The sequence below is a fragment of the Seriola dumerili genome, unplaced genomic scaffold, assembly GCF_002260705.1.
Source record: "Seriola dumerili isolate Sdu_G_001 unplaced genomic scaffold, Sdu_1.0 BDQW01000301.1, whole genome shotgun sequence".
Classification (NCBI taxonomy): domain Eukaryota; kingdom Metazoa; phylum Chordata; class Actinopteri; order Carangiformes; family Carangidae; genus Seriola; species Seriola dumerili.
In genome coordinates this window covers 640,807-667,921 of record NW_019174556.1, presented here as the reverse complement: position 1 = coordinate 667,921, position 27,115 = coordinate 640,807, and the positions used below count along the sequence as shown (strand labels likewise).

Below are 27,115 nucleotides of genomic sequence, written 5' to 3'. Positions count from 1 at the left end.
CCGTAATGCCTTATGGATGCAGTTATCTATATAAATAAAAAGTATGAATACATTCGTTACAATTAGACTAAAAAAAACTAAATTAAAGGAGCTATTTGTTGTGATCATTTAAAAAAAAAGATCAACCTTGCCACAATCAACATATCAACTCTGCCTCCATTAGACCTAAACCATCAATACCTGGACATTACTTATGTCTCAGCATTTCACACATCATATTAAATGATCAGAGATGTTAAGAAATGAAAACCTTATCAGCCACAGCAACTCGTACACCATGGCATCCAAACTCTGATTAATGTAACAGCCAGAATATGCCCCACAAATGAATGACTGATACTGTATAAGATACGTATACCAAAACAATTTACCGTGATACTATAAGATACAAGTCAATTTTATTTATATAACCCAATATCTCAAATCACAAATTTTCCTTAGTGGACAATCTTTACAGCACATGCCACAATCTGTCCTTATATCAGACAAGTAGAAACGTCCCAAAAAACCCTTTAATTGAGGAAAAAAGACAAAACTCTCAGGAAGAGCAACCGACATGCAATAAATATCATATGTACAGATAGACCAACAAAGCAAAGTTATAGTATATATATATATACTGTATATATTGTAAACACGTACTAGTACTGTATGTAAACACTGGATAGAGTACAGTAACATTAAAGAGTCAAAACAAAGCTGAATCTGACAAGGTTTTCACACTGTCTAACTACTCAGTACATTCAGAGCTCCAGCAATAGGCTGTTGCTGATCGATTCAAATGTTTAGACAGGTATTACTTTTCTAAATGCTTTAAATGCACCGAATAGCTTCTTGGTACATTGTAACTTGAAAACCAGGAAACTTGAAATGGTTCGTATGTAATGCTATTATCACGGCCAACAGTTACCTAGATTCTTACTGAATTACCATTTGTGCCGCTACACCTGTCAGATGGTTTTGTAACATTTTCAATATGGCAGTTGGGTGTCCAGCTGACAACTGTGCTGTTTCTGTCTAGATCACACTGCAGCAGTGGCTATATCTGTCCTTTTCCTTCTTTCATCCATCTCATTCATGTCAACTTGCAGACGCATTTGAAACGTACATCAAATATTTATGAAATGCAGCTGTAGGCTCAGCCTTTTAGCGCTGTATTAAAATAGTTAATTTCTTTGCTGGATTTAAAGTGCTAAATGTACAAATGGTTGAACAAAATGGCTCTTTTATTCTACAAGTATACAAAGCTGTATGAATTTGACAATCAATATCGATATGACTTCCACACCCAGACTGCAGTGTAAATCTCCAACTTGTGTTTATGTGCCATCGTACCCTTCTCTCCCCTTAAGAGGGCCTCGATGTGTTTTGTGTTGATGTGTTTTTATCCTTGACAGTTTAACTATATGGCAGGACTGGGTAGCCGCAGCCTTGCATTTACTTTTACTGTTGACAAATAAATCTGTCTAACCAATTATAATTCTTTTTAACTTCCTCATCTTTCACTCATGCACTGTCAAGGAGGCCAGGGACCGTTTCCTACCTTCTATCCGCTCACACAGCCTGTGGAGCTGCTGCATGGGGCAGCTGTCACACTGCTGGCTCTGGGTCTTTGCATTCTGCTGCAGGGCTGCCACAGAGAACGCCTGCTTCAAAGTCAGCATGATCTCGTCCACCTGCAAGAGCAAATAACAGCACTTTCATCTGTTCTTCCGTCATGCAACCTTCAATAATTTTTAAGTGCATTCATCAGTTTGCTTCTACCTGTATTTATTTACATTGGCTTCTTTCAAAGCTGTATTACACTGTAGAACAATTATTAGAACAAATTCACCCCACACCACCAAATAAGATTTTAAATAATGAAAGGCTTTAAATATTTAGGATCCGTTCTGTTACTATGCCTAGAACTCTCATTTCCTAATTCAAGATAAATTTTAATATATGTGGGAAATCTGTGAGAAGTTGTATGTGGTATAAAACTGGTAGAAGTAAAAATGTATCACAATAAAGAAATACATTTAACAAAGAGAAAGATATGCAGTGTTTCCCCACAGGTTGTTTTCTCTGGCAGCAATATCAGGTTCAGTGACTATATATAAAATAATATACGAACTAGTCCCACTGCAACAGTAGCTGCCATCTATACAGTACAGTACATCCATCTAATGACCAACGCTTTTCATCAACCTGACAGTCCATTTGGCTTGTGTCGACAAAGGCACACGATGACTCAGTGGCACACAGATGCATTGAGTCATAAGTCTATAGAATTAGAGCAGCATTTATTCTCGACCAATAAAAAACAACATTGGTGACAAATGCCAGCTTCATGCAGTGTGGCACTTGAATTTAAATCCAAAGCAAACTTGTGAAGTGTTAAACTAAACTGAGTGGGCTGATTAAATACTAAAACTGAGTGGGAAGCACTAATAGGGAAATGTATGAGAATTGGCAACGAGAAATACACATAACTCCACTGAGAATTATATTCATACAAACAGTTAGACAAGAGTCTTTTCTAGGTGTATATAAGTGTATTAAAAATGAATATATGCCTATTAGGATTTGTGCCTTGCCAATTGTTACTTTAAAAAACTATGAGTGGAGATGACAATGCACATGACACCATCTCACCAGTGATTCGTCTGTACACTGGAAGACATAGCAAACAAAGTGGCAGCTCCCTCCTTCCACCGTTTCTCTGCAGATGAAGCCGAAATGATCCACGTGACGAATACCCTTGAAAAACAAGAATGATAGTTTAAAAATCACAAACAGACATATATAGACAGTTTAAACAGTATGTACAATTCCAGTGCTTTATACCTGTGAGCAGAAGGAGATTTCTCTGAAACTCTTCTCTATGGCAACCTTCTTAGTGTCTGGACTAACCAAGAAGATCTGAGACCTGCCAACCTAAAAGACAAAGGAAATACAGTTAGACTCTGTATATGGATATGTTTTCATAGGTTGTGTGTGAGGTGAGTTTTTTTTATGTGGTTTTGACACCAACAATGAACCTCACAGCACAAGGTAGTCCCAGTTTCTCACATTGAACTGAGCTGCAACTACAAACCTTGATCAGTGATTGATGAATGATATAAATGAAAAGCTAAAAATAATATTTTTTTAACAGTCAAATGTGTCAAATGAGGCAGTTATTTGTCTATTTATTTATGTTCAAAAAGTACCAGGGCATTTTTGGACAATTCATCTTTAGGGGATATTCCTGTTCTCAACATCATTAGGATATGAGTCACCATCAGGCCTAGACATCAAGAAGGGAGTCAGTGGTGCATTATAAACAAGCCTGTCAAATCACAAGTCAAACTCTGAGCACAGCTATTCTCCTGCACTGTCCTTCTGTATCAAATATGAATCACATAATCAGACTCTTTCTAGAAGAAAAGGGGGGTTTCATTTGTCTCTTCAAGACTAAGGAGAAAAAAATGAGAGGATGATGCAACCGGGATGACGTAATTTTGACTGCTATCCATGGCAGCAGTAGGATGTATCATCAATGTCAAAAGTATGTCTGCTGTATCTGCTGAGGAAGACAGCAACAGGCACTGGTGGTTCCTGTGCCAGCGGTCAACATTTCCTGTCTGAAGGACAAACAGGAAAACTCCTGTTGGCAGGAGGTCAGTAGAGGTCAAATAAAGGTCAATTAGGGGAGTTTGACCAGGCTCATTTTGAGCAGCACTCAGCATTCAATCTTGCTGAGTCATTAGGGGATTTATATTTTTCTCGTTGTTCTCTCCCTCTCTGTCCTTTGCGAGTGACTGTGTTCTAGGCCTTGTCATTTAGGAAGTCCAAAATTGCACTTTACTACACTATAAAGTACTCTTCTTATTCTCAACAAAGACGTCAGAGAAAACCATTGTGTGAGCTGGACGAAAGACTTTTCATCTGAAAAGCAGTGTGCTTTGCAATATTGCTTTTGTTCAAATTTTTCTATGGTGGGTGATAACTAAACTGTGAAAAGATGATGTGATTCTGGTTTTAACCAGTAGTGGACTGGGTAATTTAATTTTATTGATGTGTTGACAGAACTTTATTGTATGAGGAATATTGGACCTCATGTTTCTATTTGATTATGTAAAGTTATTTACATAACTGTATTGTGATACTTAAGTAAATAAACCAACCAACTAACTAACTAACTAACTAACTAACTAACTAACTAACTAACTAACTAACTAACTAACTAACTAACTAACTATCACGGTATCATCTTAATCTGTTAAGAATCCAAGAAATAACTGTTCTCATCAGAATGATGGTTAAAGTGTCTATTAGCAAACTACATTTACAGCAGCCTTGGTTCCAAAATCAACCACAGCATTTTCTGTTTATTCTTCATAGTGACAAAGGCATCACTTAACTCAATGCAACATATAAAATACCTTCAAAGAGACTGATGTCATTTTACAGTTGGACCAGGCTTATCAGGACTGCCATGCACAAATGAGACTGCTGCACCGCTCACTCAGTCACGTTGTAACTCACACGTCAGCACAGAGTTTAAAGAGCAGATTTCTGAGAGTTACCGTAAACAGCATGGTCCTGTTCTCCCGCAGGCTGGTGGGCTGTACTTCAGCAGAGCGGGCAAGTGCATCAGTAGTGTTGGTGTGAGAAATCTCAGGTGAGAGTCCGTTCTCATCCAGGGCCTGCAGGCAGGGAAAGCTGGGGTCTCGCTTGAACAGGACAGGGCGCTTCCCGGTGGTGGGGCTCCCTGCAGAACCATTACCAACAGCACCACTTCCCAGTCCATTGGATTGGAAGGTTAATGCCCTCCTCAGCCCACCCACTAATCCCCCAACATTTCCTCCTTTATCGGTCGTCCCTGAGCCATGTAACTGGCTAAACTTCTCGATGCACTCATCAATGAGGGCGGGTGGGGCTTTCTTGTGAGCAACACTCACGCGGCCGCAAAACAGCACCTCAAACTTTTTGGCAAAAGCTGTCGGAGACACAGCAATGATGGGGGCCGCTGAAGTTGTCGTTGCGGAGAGATAAGAAAAACATGGTTCAGAGGGGTCACTGCCTCCGGTGGAAGTTTTGTTGGAAATGGTGGTGATATCATTGTTGCGTGCAGAGCTCTTGCCAGCCTGCCTCAACGTACTGATGATCTCAGGGACCTGGAGAGACAGTGAGAAAAAGATAAGAACTTGTAACAACTATGAAGAAACATTTTAGCTGGCCAACTTACAGTTATACTAAACTAACAGATAGGGACTGAGGAAGAAAACTGGGTGTTGAGAGTCTGTGAATATGATCACATCCATCTGAGTATAACCTTGACGACAGTCACACATATAAACACCTGCCAGTACACAAGTACACAAAACCGCCTCTGTTGTAGTTGTAGTAGTAAGACTCTCTAATGCGATCACATACACCTAAGAGCTGCATATGACAGTTAGGTATCTCTTCAGGTCTGTCTCTTTAGGTAACAGACATTAACGGCCCTCTTCCTTTCTGCCCCAGCACTGAGGGCACATGTCCAGAAACATGTGACTGCATAGAGTAGCAATAGTGGATAAACACTGAAATAAAATCTAAAGAAATACTGCATGGAACACAATTTTTCCATTTATCAAAGTAGATACCACACCTCACCATGATCTAACCTGCCATATGGTGTAATGTGTGTTATGGTTCCCTGGAATACAGCATCCCTTGTGATGTCTTCCGGCATTGAAAAGAAGCCAAATTTGGACCTTTTGTCTCAAAGCAGATTTTGTATTCACTTTCCCTTTATTTGATTCCTTCCTTTCCCTTTTACCTCTTCACTATCTCCCTATAAACTTTGCTTACCCATTTTTTCTGTGTTAAAAAAATAAAAACCTAAAACTGGATATTTACCAGTATTTCCATCTTGATATGTTTATATTGTGTGTATTTTAGATTTTTGTGTGCAAGCTAAATGCTCTCAGCATGCCACTGTTTACTTCGAGACAAAAACAGGGGTAGGCACACAGCCACAAACACATTGTGACAGAGACTCAAAATACCACTGACTAAAGAAAAGGAGAGCAGATTCACGCCAATGCTCCAACAAAAACACACATTATACACTAACTTTGCAGAGCGATCATAAAAACACTGATGAAAGAAATTGAAACTGGCAATATTACATTGATTTAAAGTGCCAATTCAAATGTAAAGGCAAAAAGTGCTGTTGACTTGTTCACCCGAAAGAGGTCCCATTCGGAGGCCAGACTTCGCAGCAGCTGTTTACTGCAAAGCCCGTCTGCGCCTGCTCGACAGGCAACGTCCTTTACCTAAATCTTAAAGCAGCAATAATCTATCCTTTTTGCCACTTCGCTATAGACACTGACACCTTATTCACCTTATTAAGTTGCTGTGCTTAACATGTTTGTGAACAGACGCATATTTACATATCTATCAGACATGGAGCTACAGTATATTAGCATTCATGTGAGTTGTGTTTCTGGCAGCCTGGGGAATGTAAGTTCAATATTCACTCTCCTTCTAGCTTTGTTTTGTCTACATCATCTGTTGAGGGAAATTTCTGGCACTTAAATAGCTAAATACTTCCCATATGTTCACCAGCTAGTTGCTAATTTCATCCGTCTGCTGCTAAAAACAGCTGCTCACTGCAGCCATAAAAGCCAAAAACAATGAGCTAAAAGACGATAAAAAAAAAAAAAAACTGTTCAGGGGAAATGCAGTCATTTGATAATTGATCATGGATCCACTTTCACATTTTAGGTAGTTATTTGACCCATTGTTTGACCCAATATAAAAATATTAACCATTAACTCAATGAATGAATTCATAAATATCAATATTAAATCATAAGCTTTAAAAAATTTATAAGTAACCAAATCTTGAGAGAAGGGTAGAAGTCATATTTCACATAGAAATGGCCATATTTCTAAAATATGACACACATTTTTATAATATTGTATTTAAATTACCATATGCAATGAGATACTACCACTTGCATTTTATTTTTTTGGAAAGGCCTCTGTAATCCTAGAATACATGTAATTTATGTATTGTACACAATAGCTCTGTCTCTCTGTCCCTACAAACACAGTGTCTCTGGCTGAAATCCCAAATGGATCCAAAAGTCAAACTATAGCAGCTCGTTAAAAAAATGGAACATGCCAAGTTGAAAACTTTCACTAAACACACTCACTGACATTCATAAACTTGATTCAGGAAACCCCAATAATTACAAAGGTCACGTATTATGCTGATGTTGTATTACTTGGCTGTGAATATAGTCTATATAAAAACAAATTTCCACAATTCACAGATGTAAGCCTGTGTGAGAAAGAAGCACTGGAAACAGCAGAAAAAGCTTTATTGTTCTTGTCTGGATTCCTAAATATTTACGTAAAGATTGGATGGTTCATTATTCTCTCTCTCTCTCTCTCTCTCACTCACACACTCACACACACACACACACACACACACACACACACACACACGCACACACACACACGCACAGTGCAATAATTGCTGTGTGAGATAACGCCCAATCCCTGTTATTACATATATTCTGTTAATTTGTAAATGATTAAGCAAAATCTGCTGATAAGTGGCTATTGAGGGTTGAATGAGGATAGGCAAGAGCAAATGAACTGTAACTCAGGGCTCTCACTCACATAAAAATCCTTTTCTATTACCACTCTTTCCATGACTAACAGAGGATTTCCATGACCATTAAAGCAGTCTGACACATTGCTCCTGCCAATTTTAAACACAGACAAGCAGACAGACAGAAGTTTAAGAGTGCTTAAAGAATAAAAAAAGAGGCTATGACAGATTGGATAAACAGGCTCTGAACAAAAGGTCAACAGCCACTAAAAAGTAAAGCAGAAATAATGATACTATGAAAACTTAAAAAGGTGATATCTAACATGTAGGTTATCATCTCCACAGACATTCAAAATAATAGCATCAGTAACACAGTAAAAACCTGCACCACAAGTTCCTTTTGATTTGTAAATACTCATAGAGACATATTCTGGTCTGCTGGCTAGACAAGCACTGATGACCTGTACTGTGTTTTGTTACAAACACATTTGCGCTTGGTGATCTTTCTTATACACAGCAAGGACAATGTGTTCTGTTGATTTGTAGCTCATAATTGGCTACAGTTGCAACATCAACACTGTGTCTAAATGCTGATATACAGAGAAAACTCAAACTAACTAAAGCTCCAGTAACACACAGACTAAAAAAAAATGTTGTCCCATGATTGCGTGAACCACTGGCATTTTGAGTTAATTATAATAAATAATGTAATAATTTGTTAATCCTTGTACTGAAAGCCATCTAAATTTTGGACCGATTCAGCAGCTAAGCACACAGTGTTCTTTCTACAATGGAAAAGAAACATTTTTCAGTAAATTCTTCCCAACACTGTTGCAGACGTTCCCACAAATGTGTTGCACTCGCAGTTATCTTTGCTTTCACATTTTGTCCAGCTCATCCCAAACCAGCTCGATAAGGTTTAAGTTTGGATACTGTGCTGGTCTTCCATCATGTGAAGCCACAGTCTAGTTCTTTCCTTCTAATGTTTTGGGTCATTATCTTGTTGTATGATGAACCCCTGACCAACCAGTAGGTCTTCCTTTGTTACTTTTAGACTTTTTCTCACCACTCTGATAATAATATACAGTACTACCTCTTGCAGTAATAATGCGTCAGAGGGTGTAGTAACAGTTTGTTCCAGGAGTTGTTTGAAATAACTTTCTTTTACTTGCTGCAATTCTATTTCTAAAGCCTATTTTTACAATCTACATGTTTGACCTAAACTTTGTTTTTTTTTTACCTTGGGGGTTTAATGCTTATGACAACAACAATAGCCTACTACCAACACACAGTACACATGCTTCTGCTATTGTGGGCCCAGTTTGCTAAACCACACTGGCAATGTACCAGACCAGGGAACAAAAAGGAGGAAGTAGACGAGCTAAGCAGAAACAGTGGTTGAGTCACACATCAGTGATGTCATTAATGCGAGATGCCTGAACAGCTACTAAATCTACAGTCACATAGACAAACTTCCAGCCGGGTTGCGCTGTGTCTTGCCTCGGCATGAGGTGTGCTTACTCCTGCTCTTCTATCAAAACAATACCTGCCTCACAGTGGCACACTTGGTACTTTTGTTTTGCACAATTAACAGCTCTGGATAGGTGCGTCAGCTAAATGTTCCCAGTGTTACAGGTGGCTTTGACTGCTGAATTTTTCTCCTCTGAAAAGCTACCAGCACAGCAGTACACTGGTGGAAAGTGACTAAGTACATTCCCTCAAGTACTGTATTACCACATAATTCTATATTACTACAACTCAGAGTGAAATTGTGTACTTGTTACTCCACTACATTTATCTGACAGCTGCACTGGTTACTTTGAGATTACAGTGCTAACATCACATTAAGCAGCTGAAATTACATCCACCTCAAACCACTAAAACAATAACAGCAGGATAAGCACAGGTGTAATTAACAACATTAACGATGGCTCAGTTCCCAGTTGACCAACTCTCTAGCATTACTGTTGTTAAATACACCTGCACTTTTCCTGCTCCGACATGTCAACTCTATCAGAATGACTAAAGTGTAAGTCGTCCCGCCTTGATGGGTGCAGCTAGGGGGGAGAGGGATATGTCTATCAAGCAAATTTTGTACATGCTTCCGCTTTCCGTAAAAACACGTGTGGATGGACCATGAGTTTTTGAAAAGTCAGGTAACTTTTTGAAAGGGGCATTCTGAATAATGAAAACCTTTACTTTTTTACTGCTAATAATTTTGTGCTTTTATGAAAGGTTTTTGAATGTTGCACTTTTACTTAATGTAATAGTGATGTAATAGTATTTTTCTTTTTCAGGGTATTTCTAGTTTAACTTAAGTAAAGGATATGTAAACTTCTTCCACCACTATTAAGGACAAGTGCTCATACATCTGTTTGTGACATGTCAGGCAGCATAACCTTTATTTGGTGCTGTTATAAATAAGTTCCAATAATGAGGTGCTTTTAGTCTTGGTGGTTTGTCTGAGTTTTAGTTAGCAGGATAATCCAAAAACTTATTGACATTGAAATTTGGTGGGACGTTGGGCAATAGGTCAACAATCAAATTATTTGTTTTTTGTGCAGCTCCAAGATTTTTCCAATAGGATTTCTTTTCTTTCTCAGTCACTTATTTAATCAAAAGAAATTGGGCACATGTATCACATGATTGTCCACCACTGCCAAGTGTTCTTAGAAAGGCCTTGGCCTGACAATAAAGTTATCCTTTATACTACAAGTGTTACTGGAGTTTTTACATCTTCAGACTGTTTCCCTTCTCAATGAGCCTTTAGAAGTAGGTGAGGTATTAAAATGAGACATTCAAAGGATGGGGTAGCCTTACAAAAGTATACACACTCTGAATGCTTTCTAGGATTAAATCTAAAAGCTATTTTGTAATATATTCCTGAAGACACTGAGCAATGGCTGAGAAATTTGGCCTGCTGTACACTGACTGACTGAGAGGATGAAAAGAAAAAAAAAAAACATTAAACCATGCATTCTTCTTTTTCAGATGGGTATGTAGCCTGGTTTGTTGGCCGGTTTGTTGTGTTAAAACGTGACCAATACTTTGCTCTATTCTGCTCTCCTGATGAAGCTACTATGGGTACAAAAAAGGTAGATTCAACCTCTCATCTATGGATCTAAGGTCCTTTAAAGTCAACAGAATGGAAAAAGGGAGAAGGAGATATACAGACAAAGAAACAGAAACGTAAAAGAAAAAGCTTCCACTAGTAAACTTAAGGCATGCTCAGCTCCAACACAAATTTCAATCACACATACTACAGATATTACTCACAATTACAACATTTGTGAGCTTTTAGATTTTACTTTATATTGTTTCTAAGTGCAACTTTTAGACATAATTTGCTCTGTGCTGCTTTCATAAACACGACATGTTGTGAAGACAAGGGGCTCACTTCCAAAGACAAGATTCATAACTAAACAGAGCGCTATAAAAAGAAAGACAAATGTACGTCCTACTAGCTCGTTTCCATGTCAAATAAAACTCTTAAGTAATGGTCACATACACAGAAACATAATGATAGATCCGATCATGTAACATTGTGGTAGAATGTGACACATGATATTTCACCATACCAGGTATGTTACATAGAATACATAGAAGTTGTGATTCTGGGGCTAAACTGGGCCAAATCCGTACAGTGTCTGCCCAGTTTAACAGATCAGGTGCAAACAGGCACAAGCTTTCAATGAATGAAGACCAATATTGCTGATTCTACAAAAAAAAAAAAAAAAACAACAATCAAGGATTTAGCCCATGACTAATTCCAAACCTTCTTACTCCAGCAGTGGTGCAACAATTCTTTTCATTAAATACATCTTTCATTTAAAATGTCTTTGCCATCCTTTACCCACAGACTCAAATACATCTTGCAACTCCCATCTCCTTCTACTATCTCTTTAATTACAGCTTCCTTTATTTATTCACTGCCTGTTTAATTCACATACGCTCCGCATCCAGACACCATGTTTCTCACCCTCTAGCTTCTAGTGTCTACTTGTTTTTAATCACGCTGGCATGAGAGAGGAGTCTGCTATCTGTCCACTAACAACAGATGTCTCTCTGTTTTGCCTTCTCCCCTCCATCTACCCCTTCCTCTTCCTTCTGTTTTCACTCTTTGATTATCTGAAACACTTGAACCAACAAATACACTGCGTCCTTGCTCGTGCCTCTGCTCTTACTCCTTCACTCTCTTCTGTGTCCTTCTGGCATTAAAGATACACAACAGCCATAAAGAGGAGGAGGATTTGTTTTCATTATTGTCTTGGTCTAGCCTTTTCTCATTGCAGCCCACCTACCCCAGTTTAACTCCGTCTGCTTTCTTTGGCTGATAGCTGCTCCTTAACTGCTCAGCATGATGATGTTATCAGCCTCTTCTACTTTCTCATACAGTCACTCCCTTCTCAAATCCATTTTCAGTCGAAACCTCTTTCTGAATTTCCCCTTATGTCCACATAATAACACATAATATAACAAACATGGCTATTTCGCATGAAAAATATCACATTGTTAATATTTTTCATGCTTCCTCCTTTGAGAGAGGTAAAACTGAAAGGAAGGCTGAAACAATAAGTCATTTCATTCATTAGATAATCAATAGACAATTAAATGTCAACTATTTTGACAATTGATTGATTAATCAAGAAAATAACCAACATGTTAATTGATAATAAAAATAATCATTTGTTGCAGCTCCAATGGAAGGTGTACTGTTTCTGTTTGTCTGATCATGCAGGAGAGAAAACAAATAAACTGTTTTTGAGAAATTCTGACTCTAGTAACTGATAGACTACCATGGATCTCTCCAACCATGATGATCACCAACTGACACATTTCTTTGTATGTCATCATCATATGCCATTCGTTCTTGGATTTCTTATTCCAATACTTCCCCTTTTTAAACATCCAGTCCTACAACTTCCTTCCTTTTATAGACTGCTTGTACAAGGCTAAAACGTCTGATTTGGAGTTGAGAGAAGGGGAGTTGAGGGAGGATTTGCTCCTCAGAGAGCAGCCTCAGCTATGGACACACATTACACAGTATCTTGTTCAGTGAAACGTTTACATGAGGCTGATCTCAGACAGGAAGGCAGCTGGACACAGCCTCAGGCTGTGATCCACAAACTTGGCCTCTCACAGAGGAACAACATTGAACAAGTATAGTCTTTCTCACCAGGCCAGAATTACACAGAACTACTGTAGTACTGACCTCGAAAAGAAGGAAGTTACACAAGTACCACCGGTAAATGAGAAGCTGCAAGTCAGTGCAACAGACAAAATAAACCTTTCAGTATTTGTCAAAAAGAGGAAAAGGGTCAAAGGTGAGGATCATATAAAGCGCATTGTCAGTTACCGGGACTGTCAGAGCTAAAATTATTGAAGAAATTCCCTGGGACTATATCAGAACTGACTCATGAATGTCTTCTACATCCCTCCAACTTTCTCTACTTTTTTGCCTACATCTGGCTTCTCTCTTTATAAACTAACTGGTCTTCTATGCTATTTATAGGGTTGAGGGCTTCCAGTATAGCCATGTGCCCAAAATTTATTCAACAGCAGCAGGTTGGCATGACAAAAGGTTTGCCCCACAAAGATGGATGATAAAATACAGCAATTTGATTCCAATTCTCTACCAAAACATGAACGTGGATTTACAGAATTAACAACTTCATTTAATACTAAGAGTAACTTCATAGTTTTACCTGTATTAAATTATCTTTATTAATGAATACATGAGTAAAATGTGTACAAAAGCTACACTCAGAGAAAAATTACTTACTTACTCCACTTAAATCAAAACACTGTAGTTCAAATTGGCCAGACCACCTTTAATATAGCCGTTTCATTTGTATACACATGACTAGAGATGCCAGGTAAAAAATGAAAACCCAATGACACACCAGCCAGCCTCGAAAATCAACAACGCTGGCAGGCCAACTAAAAGTCCAACTTCTGCACTTCCCATGGTCATGTGCCTGGGTCTTGTGCCTTGTGGAGCGTTCAAAAGGTTCAAAGTTCAGAAGCCGTATAGCAGATGAAAAGCAGCACTAAGAGAAAGCGAAGCACAAGAGAGAAAGGGGAAAATGTGAAGAGTGTGGTGGTGGTGGTGGTGGTGGTGGTGGTGGGGGGGGGGGCAGTTGTAAAGCAGGAAGTGTCACTGGGTGATTGAAAATGGTTAGCCACAAGAGTCCAACACACTGACCTCACTCCATTTGGATTAAGGAGCCACTTCAGAGCACAAAGACAAGCGAGACAGAGATGACAAACTCATTCAAATCTGATAACAGGGACACAATGTAGGGGCTTGTTGTCAAAGTGCTGTGCTGAGTCAGACTGAACTCTCAACTAAGAATAAATTAGGTCAGTAAGGCTCAGAGATCACACCCATGCGCTCTCTCATCTGAGGAGACTGAAAGAGTCTGTGTTAGGTGTAGCTCTAACACTGACAGGATGACAGGTGAGACAGGCAAACCCTTGGATGAACAAAGTGAAAGACAGACTGCTAGGCAAACAGACAAAAACAGGCTGACAAGTAACAGGGATAGACTGTCAGTTATATAGAGACAGGAAGGTGCCTCTGGTTTAATGGCTTGTTTTTACTACAGTGCAAGGACTGTGTCACATGAAGAGGGGAGGAAAGTCACAGAAAAAAGAGGGAGGGAAAAGCATGTGAGACCAAGGGATTACAAGAGGGAATTGCCGAAAAGGAAAAAGGGGATTCAAAATCTAAGCTTTACAGTCTCTCTTGGATAATTTGGGTCATCATTAGCCCAAATTACTTTGGAAAGTATGTTTTTGTCAAAAAAATCAGGTACTTTCCAAGTTGCAACAGGCAGCAGTTGTCTTAATTAGGGAAGTTTTAATGTCAGCTCTTAAAACAGGGCAGTCAGGAGATGGCAGAGAATTTCTGTAAATCAACGACTTTCAATCAAACCTAGTAAGTAATACTCCCAAGCATACCATGTCTAACTAATTTTTATCACTAGTCTACAATTAAAAGATAGTATGTTGAAAAGCTTCCTACACCTGTTACATTTTTTGTCACCATCACTTCATCAAAAAACCAAAAAAAAAAGAAAGAAAAGCAAGCAACTGTATATAGGATCATTATCCCGGATATTCAGCAGTCCAAATGGTGATGGTATGTCTCACTTTAGGAAAAGACTTTAAGGTGGCATGTATGTGAAACCCAGCATAAGGGATAGACTGCTGAAGAGAGAGCTCAACACAGACTTTGTGACTAATATGGTGTACCAAACTACTTGCCTCCTGTTCCAGGAGTGAAATCCTGGCATAAGTACAATGGCTCTGGAGGTGATATCGCCATGACTCACTCACACGCTCACTTGCATACACCTACATTTGGCTTGTGTTTACAACAGCTAAGCAGACAGGATTTTCATGTCCTCAGCTTTATAGAGGGCACGACAGTCAGTAATCCACTGTCAACAGAACCAGCAGCTCCAACACCATCCAGTCAAGGATGGAAAACCCTGTTTTATTACTAGAATGATTCAGGGCATCAAAAAACCAGGTTGGGCAACATTGTGACACAGGAAGTAAAGGAGAGATCCTCCCCATTGTGATGTACAGTGGAGTTTCTCTGACACAATCATTTTCATATTATTTTCTTATTGTTTTCTTTACAATTAATCATTTGATCAAAAATATGAAATATGAAAAATGGCTATCATTACAAGAGCCCAAGGTGATGTCTTTGACTTTGGCAGCTGAACCACTGAATTTTTTTCATAAAACTTTTTCATAAAAAATTACTTACATGATTGCTCAGTTCTCTGATCATTACTATTTAGTTTCAGCTTTAATTGACTTTACTTCAAAAATCAATAACCAGTAGCAGTGAAGACTTGACAATAGTATTCTGACCCCAACCACACATATCCACTATGTTTTGCAGTTATTCAACAATAATAAATCTTCTCTAGATGTGATCTGAGCTGCAACGATCAGTCAGTTAATCCGTTTGTCTAATCACAAAAAATTAATTGGCAACTATTTTGACAATCGAATAATTGTTTTCATAGCTTCAATAATAAGCTGGTTCCATCTAATCAAATATGGGGATTTTATTCTTTTATTTATTTGATATCTTTGTAAACTAAATCTTTGTTTGTCAAACAAAACAAAACATTTGAAAACATCAACTTCAAATTTCTTGATTATTTTGATAATCTATTACTTATTTCAGTCATTATTCAAGCAAATATGCTCAGGTTTTAGTTTCTCAAATGTGAGGATTTGCTACTTTTCTTTGTCATATAATGATATTAAATTGAATATCTGGGTTTTCAAAAGTTGTTCAATGTTCAATTCAAATTTCATCTTCCAACTTTAGGGGAAGTTTGGCAAATAGACACTTTAATATTTATCTAGCTAACTTTGTTAAGCTCAAATTAAACTGTTTCTTGTTTATTTGATGTTGTATTGCTTTATGTACCTAGTATGTTTGTAGTGAGTGGTTGAAATGCAGGGACACAATTTGTATAAGCCCAATGGGCTTCCTTCCTCTCCTGTACAATTTATATATCTTTTACTATTTAATTTCTTACTGCACTTTCTGTGCAAATAAATTAAACTAAACTAAAAATGCAGAAGTCTAAGAGACCCTCAATGTTTACAACTAACTCTTCATCAGCAACCATTCAATGGTGACACTTTCCAACCAAAAATCTCTTGACCAATTATGGTGTGGTACTGACACCAGAGCCAAACCATAGGAAAAAGGTGCTCCGATGTTTCATTTCACTTGTTATTAAGACGGTGCAACACACAGGTATATTTGGCACAAAGACAAGCATGTACGTCAAGAAGTTGGCTGAATAAGGAAACGTTAATATCGTATCTATGGTGAAAACCTCATTCGGCGTCGATACGGCATAAAGAGTACGTTACTGAACACGTAACGGCTACTCTGTTGAAGTCCCCCAGCTAACGTCGACCACAGTTAACTTGTTGAATTTGGCTAACAACAGCTTGTGCTAATTTGGCTAATGTTAATGCTCGGTTAACGTTAGCTAACTGTCCACTTAGCATGGCAGGCAAACCCACAACAGCGCTCAAACACGGCTTTTAAACTCAACTTACATCTTTCTGTTCTTGTTTGACGTTGAACAGGTTGAGCCGCTGGAGTCGCGCTTTCATCCCATCCGCCATAAACTTTACAAAAACAAAATCTGAGTGGTCACTTCTCCGAGACTCGGTCCTGACAGTATGGGACACTTCTGTATCATTTCATTGGAAAGTTGATTTTGCTCCCTGAAGCCGAGGATCCTGCGGTTAGACGTCAGGTTGGCTATCATAAAACCACTACACATCCTGTTCAAAACTTCCAAAGCAAAATAATTCCAATCACATATAAGTTCTCACAGCGCTTTCATGGCTTTTGTTTTGAAGGCAACGCTACACACTTCCGTCTTTTCTACAGCTAACACCGGTTACCTTGACCCAGCTGAATCCACCAATACGCCGGGAGACTGGGGTGGACACAGTTCCTGTCCCGGGGCAGTCAAACTTTAGGCGGTAGAGTTTTGGGTGGTATTCAGTTTGCCGTTACACGATGTAGATTATCTTCGTTGTTATGACTGAATATAAACAGTATTTCCTGTCTGCAGGCAAGTCACCGCCAATCAAGCAGGAACGCATGCCTTTGGGAAACACTGCAGAGACTGGACGAGAGCTGGGAATGAACTTCGTGTTTTTGTGTCAGGGTCCTCTGTTCCACAATTTATATAGTTGTGTTTCAAGCTCCACAGCCTTAGTGCAGAGCTGATCACACCCCCTATTGTAGATTGCTTTGACAGGGTAGCATCCATCACATTTACATGTCTTCAAATGAAATAGTAGGGAAACTACTGTAGGCCATATACATGTTCATCATGGTGTTGTAAGACTCAATGAAAAGTTAAACTAAACAAACTAAACATTTGATAATAGAAAAAACTCTATTGGTGAGGAAGAATGGCGTATCATGTAGTCTGATAAATATTTACTAATATCTAATGAAGATGAAACAGTGGGTTTGGATTGCAGTTACGAAAAAAAAAGAAAAGAAAATGACATTCATGTTCAATTTTCTGTAACTAATCTCATGCCTTTAACTTGTCAATTAGTGCAGAGTAGACAAAAAATCTAAAACTGTAGTATCTTATCTTTAGTCATTACCATCTGTTCAATTGCAGAATAGTTATTTAAGCAAGAGTAAAAAACAAAATTCAATTAAAATACTTAATTAAAAACATAGCTTATTAAATAACTAAAAACTAAAACTAAATAAATAATTACATAATTAGGTACTCATAACAGTGATTAAATTGGCTAATAAAACACAAATTGGCAGCAATATTAGACAAAACCACTGCAAACACTAAATCCTTTAAAAAAAAATGTTCACACAAACACATTGTGAACTTTGTGACACGTCAGTGGTGACACCCAGTGGTTGCTGTTTGCTGGTTGTGTTTTTAGTACTACTCCAGGAGCAGCAGGGGAAATCCTACAGACCCTGTGAGACAGTTTCCGACCCCTGACACAAAAGAGAAGCCCCTCTTTATTTGTGCAGTGCTTAAAATGTGCACTAATAACACCTTTTGTCCTAATGTTTTTTTTTTATACCACAAACAATGTTTGTAAGAGACGCAATGTCCTACATCTTTATATGCAAATAAAAATAGGTTGGGTGAGTAGCTAAGCAGTTAGCCCCTATCTTCTTCAGGCTTTGCTCCCTCTTACTTTTTCACATACACTCACATATATGTTTGTACTTCTATACAAGTGAGGACCATGACTGGCATAATGTATTCCCTAGCCTTTAACGCTTCACACTTAAACAGTCTTAACTCTCACTTTTGAGGAACAGAACCATCTAGGACGTCCTCACTCTCAAGGTCAAAAAAAATAATAGGAGAGTGCCCACACACACTCACACAATTCAGAAAAGTGTTGAGCAGAATTATACACAACCTTTTCATTGGGGTAGTGTCCAGCACAGATTTAAAATGGCACCTTTTTGCATCTCTTTTGTGCTACGTTTCTAGATTTTTCCCTGTTTCTCCCAATGGATTGTTTTCCCCATCCTATTGTCTTGCTTGTAAGTCACTGTGTTAACCTGGGGAGGGTGTGGATAACTGTGTACCCCTCCTCCAGTCCACACTTAGTTTGTTGCCAGCTGCATCTTTTCATCTACCAGCAAAAAGCTTCACCAGGATGACTTAACTCACATAGAGGCGCTCTGACTAACCACAAGAAATCACAGTGGCACTTCAACTTCAATACTGCAGTAATGCTTTTGAACCCCTTGAAGAACACATTTCAAATCTTCTAGAAATTCATGGTAGATAAAGAGGTACACAAGGACCCATAACACACCTGTTATGATACAGTACATTTGTGCCTCTCCTGGAGCTTTTTTTTTTCTTTTTGAATGTGAGCCATAACACAAACACTTGAATCCGTGCACCACCTGAAATTGAGATGAAAATTTAATTGTATGAAAATGTTATTTTACAATCACCTCCCCCACTTGAAAGAGACACTAACCACTGATGCATGATTCTGTGTGTGTGTGTGGTATAGTATTTCCTGTAGAATATGTTAACAGATCTGATTGTGTGAAGGCCAGTGTTACATTTGATTCCCATTCTAGCTATTAATAGTTTTTGCACATTTATTGTATTGAATAAGAAGAACTTACTGGTAGCTAACAACAGCTAATAAACTCAAGTGAAAGCAAGAATTCAAAGCCAGACAGCAGTGCCCGGGGATTGCATTCATAATCAGCATGCATGTAATTGTGTGTGTGTGTGTGTCTAAGCCTAGTGTGACAGAGCCAGAGCGACAGGTGGTCAGCCTGACATCACCGTCACACTTTTTGGTGGAGCTGAAAAGAGAACACACGCACAGACACACACATTATCACACACAATATCACACACACAAACTCCACATTAAACACATCACAACGGGCGCTGGGCCACAACAGGAAATGGTCTCCATGGTAACACGCTTCTACATCCTGCTTGGTCGATGTAAAAGCAAACTCAATTTACTCTCAATCAAGAAAACAAACACACACACACACAAATACCTATACACACACCAAAACATGTGAACAGCCTGTGTACAGTAGATGAACACACGCACGCATGCACGCACCCACACACACACGCACACACACACACACACACACACACACACACACACACACAGAGTTATATTTATAGTATATCACATAGTTCCTGCTGGCTGTTTGTATAGTGGGAGCCTATTTGTTACGTGAGCCCAAGCCTGTGTGCATGCACCTGGTTCAGAGCAAGACAAACTCACAGATAAAGGCCATGCTGATATGAAGCATTCTGCCATCTTTGATTAATTTAATCTCTCATTTAATATCTCCCATTATCTTCATCTCCCTGATTTGGACAGCTCTTTTAAGTCTGGTATGCTGTCAAATGACCGACTCTGACACCAGCTGCTGCTTTACAGTGCACACTGGGGCTGCTGGCAAAGCACGCCATGTGGAGGAGAGTTGAAAGGATTAGAGGTCAGAGCAGGGTGTGTTGGTCAGCAGACTGTGCCAATGTATTGTTTGTGGATTTTATGTTTGTTGGTGTTGTTGAATGGAGTTAAAGCACAGTGTACATAGGCTGCAATAGTGCCAAAGCCAGATCCAGTTCCTCTCAGAGGGATGTCATAACAAATACTGCTGCGGTCACACTGAAGGCCCAAGCAGCTTTTTGTGATTAAATATAAGAAGGAGATTGTTCCCAGGCTCTAGTTGTGTTTCTCATGTTACTCTAATCTGTACTTCCTTACAATCTGTGCTATAATCTGATATGCCATATCTCTGTGAGCTTTTATAAAATGAAGATGGTGTTGGTGTGTTAATTTTCCCTGAGTTATGAGACAGTTTCCCTTGACATATGAAATTATTTTGCATTTATTTTCACAGTGCATCTGCCAAATTGCTCTCTTTGGAGCTCTTATGGTTGTCTTGTGTCAGTCTGGTGTCTGGCGTTAGTTATAAGGATTTTTTTTTTTATAGCTGACAAATCATAATAATTGGTATTATATGACACTGAATATGGAGTGATGATTCAGTCTGGGGCACACGGTTATATTTAGAGCTTTTCCACAATGTGCACTTTATTAAATAAACAACTAACTATTCTCTACAGATTGATCTGATCTCATCATGAGGCATCATGTTTGTTGTTCTTGATTATTCTTGATTATTCTTCTTCTTATTCTTATTATTATTATCATCATCATCATCATCATCATCATCATCTGAGCTCAGATTTGTACAATGTGTAAGATTCTTTCATGCTTATATTATGACTCAGCTATCTAGTTGTGATTGTTATTGTGATATAGTTGTTTCAGAATATGCTTACTCCTTCATATTATAAGTAATACGCTAGTCTTTAGTCTCATGTCATCTAATTTATGCACAAATCGACACACGCCTACCTTGGTGCTGTCCTGGCACTGGAAGACATAGCAGGCACAGTCTGGTGTCTTTCTGACCAGGCAGCCAAAGCTGTTGGGTTCTTGGCTGTTGTGAATTAGCTTAGTCACCTGGTGAGGACGACATTCAAACAGCACTGTATGTGTTAGAGGGTCCCAGACAACTCCCTCTCCCAGAACGGATACACATCGCACCCATGATGCCGACACACATAGAAAAACCATCTGATTCGAGGTGGAAGGGCTCAACTCTCCAGCTGCAGGCCCTGCAGACTGCAACCCTGTGGCTGGATCCTTCTCTGCAGGCCGAGATCTGCTGATCTCAGCCACCACCCAGGGCAGCATGGCCATGGTGGTGAGGTGGTGGACCGGCAGAGAACCAATCAATGTCAGTTTGTATCGTACCTCCTCCTCCTCCTCCTCTCCCTCCACCTTCCCTATGCATGTTGCAGTCCTCTCCCTAGCACGGGTGAGTTTCTGAGGAGACTGTGTGGAAGATGTGAGATGTGGAAATGAAGGACACGACTGCTGGTTTGAAGTTAGATTAATGCGGGGTTTCTCAGAGCTCCCTGGCCTGTGCGATTCATCTTTTCTGGGCTTCACTTCAAAGTAAAGTCCTTCCATGGTTTGTGTGGCGAGAGGCAGTCGTCTGCCTCCACTTTATCTGCAAAACATCAGTTAGAGGAAAGAGATCTTTAAAACCAATAGGTAAAAGCCGCAAACACATACAAATTCTGTTTATTCTATAAGACTTTAAAGTGTCAGAGGGAAATATACTAAGCAAACATTTATTTTGAAATTTAGAATTAATGTTATTGCTGGATGTGTGCTTCACTTTGTCATCGGTCTAGAAGCAGAACAGTTTTCCCAGGACAAGTGAATCAGCTGAGTGTTACAGTATGGTAGCCAGAGGGTCAGTTAGAGGGTACTACTAAATGACCACCTTGTGTTGTTTACCCAACCAGGAACACATGGCTTCACTACTGACCTAGACTTTTAGTCTCAAGGACACAAAAACAAACACATGACATTTAAACTATGAGTATCATATTTGGCTACTGGTGCGTGTCAGAGAGAGAGGAGAGGCAGGGGTCCAGCTGACCTCCCCTGCCCTACATAGTCCACAAACGTAGCTCGCATTATGATCACTGATAGACAGAGGTGTAGCGTTAAGATTTCTATGTGAAATCAGTGGGGAAAGGTACGTGCAATAACGTCAACACATTAAAAGAGGGACGAGAGGAAAATATTCACAGCGATTAACATCATAACCCCTACAGAACGAGAACGATCACGTTATTACTGAATTACAAAACCTAAGCGGCTGCTTACTCACCTCATGCTTGGCCTCGCAATATAAATATATCCTCTACTTGAATCAGCTGGGACAGTACAGCATGCGATATAGGTCGGTCTTCTGCACCAGAACAGCATACGGAAGTGAAAACTAGATTTTATTTCCGAGGAGCGCAGCCCCACATGCCTGATTTTACCCGTTATTATAATTTTACGCACGGAACAAGTTATTTTTTTACGCACGAGGTTGCGCAAACAGAAAAATTAGAGTGTTTAATGTATGGTCCTGTCAAAGTGCACAAGAAATAATTAAACTATTTAAATAATGATTTCATCTTCTCCTCATGTTGACATTGCCTTCTTACCTGTCCACAGTTAGTCCTGCCTGCTGCGTGCAGCCGTAGAAGTGCAACCAAGGGAGGTTGTTGTGTATGTCACAGCGACCACACACATACAGAGAGAGAGAGAGAGAGAGAGAGAGAGAGAGAGAGAGAGAGAGAGACCCAGCTCTCTAGCTCTCTCCAGTTTGAGTTAAATATAGAAGACGCCGCCGACCCTACCTCCCTGCTCTCCTCTCAATACTCAGATGGGGCATGACAAGTGCATGCTGCACGCATGGGCTGCCGAAGGATGCATGGGCGACGTGTCCGCACGTAGCCTGTGTATGTGTGTACCCGTTATCTCCTCGGGACCTTTTCCGGTGTAAATATCGACCATGTCAGAACCAGTTGTCCTCATGGAGCCCAAAGCCCAGTCCCAATGAATCAAAACTGAGGTCCTGGTTAAGGTTAGGGGTAGGGTGTGTATTGAGGTTACTTTAGGCTAAGGTTAGGGTGTCCACAATAAATAGAGGTCAATGCCATGTCCCAACAAGGATAGCTGCGGCTGTGTGGATACATTCTGTGCAAAATCATTTAGCTCAATTTTATTTAATTGATTAAATGATATTTTATTTGAATAAATTAAATAAAATTAATTTGTCTCAGTGTATTTTAAATGAGTACATTCAATATACCTTAATTTCAGATCACATCAGGTGTTATGTCTGACAGAAGCTCTGACAGTTTTTACAGTTTTACTCAGTTTTAAGCAAGGCTATATTTTCATGATAAACTCTTTTTATGGTCTTGGTCGTCTGGATTTTTTAAAACTTTGCATCCTATCACCCGACCCTCGAATGAGAAGTGTGATTTGCTACACATTACACATATTTTTTTATTTACAATGGCCTTATTGGAAATTTGCCTTAATATATTACTTTCATGTTAAAATGGTTGGCTTGACCACATTATACCAGGATTTATGAATGGCTTACACTCACACAACAATGTGTCTCAAGTGACTGAGCTTGGAAAAACTGCTTTTGGCATCCCACCTGGAACTCACCAGAAAGCACTTTAGAAAAGAATGCCTTAGTACATCTTGGTCATTTTAAATCATCATTCTTTAAGCTTTTAACTTGTGTTTGTTCCTGTTTTAATTTTATTGTTACATTATTTATTCATTCGGTTTGTAGTGACTAAGTCCTAGGCTTTAGCCACTATTGGGTGCTCACTGAACTCTAATTGTTTAGATGTGTCCTCTTAACACTACCAATGCTTTATATCATGATGTGTTCATTTTCTAGTGTCCGTAATCTGCAATATCCAAAACTTCAATTAAGTTTTCTATACAAAATTAAACAGAAAACAGCCATGAGGTTGTCCGAAAAACAGTTTGCTCCTTTACAATGAACAACATCTGTTTACTGACTTGTGGCTTAAATTTTCTTTGGAAAGCCTCGGCCTTACTATGCACCCTCTAGTGCTGCTCAGAGGAATATCACACAAATCAAATGCGTGGCCCCTTCAGCATTTATGTTTGTTTCAATTGATGGTCTTCTTTTAACTTGTATTTATTTTTTGTATCTACTTGACATTATTGTAAATTAGGGCAGTTTAAATAGACACAATATTTAATTAAATTAATCAAATATTATTTCATGTAATTAATCCAACTCAATTCAGTTATTTTAAGTAAATTTAAAACATTTGTTTTCATAAAATTACATGTAATTCAATTCACTTAATTTAATTTAAAAAAATTTAATACACTTTATACCTTTTCCTTCAGAGTCTTCACTACATACTGTATATAAGTGTGGACAGACATGGATGTAAACTGCAACTTGACTGGTAGGGGGAAGCATATCACTGAGACAGTTATTTTAGTTTATTGAAAGAAACTGTCTTTTCAGCACAGTGTTTTAGAATACGAGGCACATCAGGAGAGGTGAGCGGCTAATTACACATGTCAGATGTCAGATTTTTCACACGTGGCACTGATTTAAAACTTAAAAAGTATTCTACTGTCACTTTCAATGTTATACCTCACTAATTAACTAAGATATTACACATTCAAAGTTTAACAGCAGTTTAAAACATCCATTAAAGTTAGTTACAATATCAGCTTCAGCAATTCTTGCTTACACTCTGCTGTCACTCTTTAAGTTAGCAGCCTTGCAGTTGATGCTGAAGCACAGTTTGGAATGCATGATGTTAAATTCAAGTGAATATACAGTAATCCGTGCATCTAACACACAGTCGGGAAGCAGGAAGGACTTTGGCTTTAGCATGACAAACATTTTACAGCTGTGGTTTAAGATCTCCAGCAATGTGATAAACTTAATCCAAATCATGTGACTTTCATGCATGATGACTGCTGTACTGGCACTCGACCCATAACTACACCCCAAAAACAGATGCATGGCTGAACAAAGTCAAAGTGGAGGTTAGTTGAGGCCACTGACTTTGCAGATTATTAAAATAAAGACAGATTCATCACTAGGCAATGGTATGGTATCCAGATCTCTTCCTGGTCCAACTAGTAACAACAGAATGCGGTAGAATAGTCATTAATGGAGTTATAAAGCAAAATGAAGCCTGTATTAGATCAAGAATCCCTTCCGGAGAAATTAAGACATAATGTGAAATGCTGGTCAGAGATATTGGCCACAACTTGTCCTGATTGTGATTTATTTGCCTAATCAGTGCTACTCTGGTTTGGGCTGCAACTTGTTCTTCTGTGGCTCAAAGAAGTTTTCAATGATGGCATCAACCAAGTCATCCAGTTCCTTCTTCAGGTGTGCCACATCACTGTTAGAGACCCAGAGAGAAGGAAAGAAAATATAAAATTATGTAATGAAGTAATTGTGTTGAATTGACCAGGGTTTCCGTTTACAGTTGAGACATTAAGAGTTAAGACAATTACTTCATCAACAGAAAATTAATGGGCAACTATTTTGAAAAAACTATTATTTAAGTCATTTTTTTCAAGGAAAAATTTAAAAACTCATTGTTCCAGCTTCTCCAATGTGAGAATATGCTGCTTTTCTCTGTTTTATATCATTGTAAATTGAATATCTTTTGTTTTGGACTGTTGGTCAAACAAAACAAAGAAATTAGAAATTTGTATAAATGATTACTCAAGAAAATAATGGACAAGTTGATTGATAATGAAGCCTTAAAGACATTTGTCACTTGAGCTGGTTTCCACAGTGACCTACCTGTTACCAGGAGCAGCACAGAGCTCAGTGTAGTATTTGATTTTTGGTTCAGTGCCACTGGTTCTCATGGTGGCCACACCCCCGTTAGAGAAGTTAAAGGTGATCATCTGACTGGAACTGGAAGTGGGAAGAACCTGGACGATGAGAGGAGGGAGTGACAGTCGGAGAGATGGACAAACAAAAGAGTAACTGTCATTTGTGTTTTGACAGAACAATTACGCATAGGGACGATTACTGTAGTCCCCTCTTTTTCTTCAGATGTTTCCTGTTTTTATCTCAACTGTCTAACAAAGGCAAAGAACACTCCAAAAAATCTTAATTGCAGACAACATAATGTTGCTGCTTTAAATAACAAATGTTTTAACACAACTACATGTCTGATCAAAAGAAAACAAAAAACAAAAACAAATGGCAATGTCCTGGGTGGATGTACATGTGTGAATTTGCGCCCTTACAGCCTTCTTATCAGGTTGGTTGCTATCATAGCCTGTGGTCAGGTCTCGTACGGCAGAGACGGAGAACCGACCACATTTGGTGGGATACGAGTCCTTCTGGCCACTGTAGTTGCGCAGGCGCTCGAACAAGCTGCGGATCACAATCTGATCATGGCAGATGAAGTAGGAGTTCTTAGTGATGTGGTAGCCATACCTGACAGAAGAGTAGAGAGATTACAGTGGGTTGAAAGTTTGCAGTTTTAATATAAGTCTAACTAATAGATATCAATGTCAGATGAGTTTAATGTGTATATGTGTGTCTTACTCTTTATAGACAGCGGTGAGCTGCTGAGAAAGGCTGGTGTTAACAGTGGCCAGATAGGAAATCATCTCTCCCGCTATGGCGGCAGCACTAACTCCATCCTTGTCCAATACAGAGGGACTACACATATACCCTGCAACATACACAGACACTTTCAGTTCATCCCTGGGATGTGTAAACGTCCAACTGCTGTAGTCACTTCCTTCGTTCACTAACAGTGCATGCAAAGGCAAGTGATTCCAATTACAGCATCATAATCATATTAGATGGGAATGCTCTAAACTATGTGATATATGGGTGTTTGACTGAGCATCCGCCATGTTAACCCCAAACGGCCTATAACCCAGTTCATGGTGTTTGACTGCAGACATGGCTCATTAATAGCTGCAAATAACTGAGAGCAAGGTCCTCACAACAAGTAACCAAGACTGTACAACAAGGTTAGAAAACCAG

At 39.0% G+C, this 27,115-nt stretch overlaps 2 protein-coding genes across 3 annotated transcripts in view; both read right to left on the bottom strand.

The window, feature by feature from the left end:
* Positions 1-21,730, bottom strand: part of tbc1d1 (TBC1 domain family member 1) — a 48,394-nt gene extending 26,664 nt beyond the window's left edge. Inside the window, exons 1-5 of one of the 2 annotated variants that reach the window (XM_022758513.1) lie at positions 21,070-21,730; positions 4,554-5,144; positions 2,830-2,919; positions 2,638-2,742; positions 1,544-1,676 (exon numbers count right to left, since the gene is read on the bottom strand). In XM_022758513.1, coding sequence (XP_022614234.1) covers positions 1,544-1,676; positions 2,638-2,742; positions 2,830-2,919; positions 4,554-5,144; positions 21,070-21,690 — 1,540 coding nt within the window. In that variant the 5' untranslated portion in view covers positions 21,691-21,730. Of the gene's footprint in view, positions 1-1,543; positions 1,677-2,637; positions 2,743-2,829; positions 2,920-4,553; positions 5,145-16,686; positions 16,823-21,069 lie in introns of those variants that run through there. The other variant, XM_022758514.1, reaches the window with a different exon arrangement.
* A 2,812-nt stretch (positions 21,731-24,542) lies between these two features.
* Positions 24,543-27,115, bottom strand: part of pgm2 (phosphoglucomutase 2) — a 14,363-nt gene continuing 11,790 nt past the window's right edge. Inside the window, exons 10-13 of the mRNA XM_022758507.1 lie at positions 26,666-26,795; positions 26,362-26,554; positions 25,907-26,040; positions 24,543-25,496 (exon numbers count right to left, since the gene is read on the bottom strand). Of these exons, the coding sequence (XP_022614228.1) occupies positions 25,394-25,496; positions 25,907-26,040; positions 26,362-26,554; positions 26,666-26,795 (560 nt within the window). The 3' untranslated portion in view covers positions 24,543-25,393. The remainder of the gene's footprint in view (positions 25,497-25,906; positions 26,041-26,361; positions 26,555-26,665; positions 26,796-27,115) is intronic.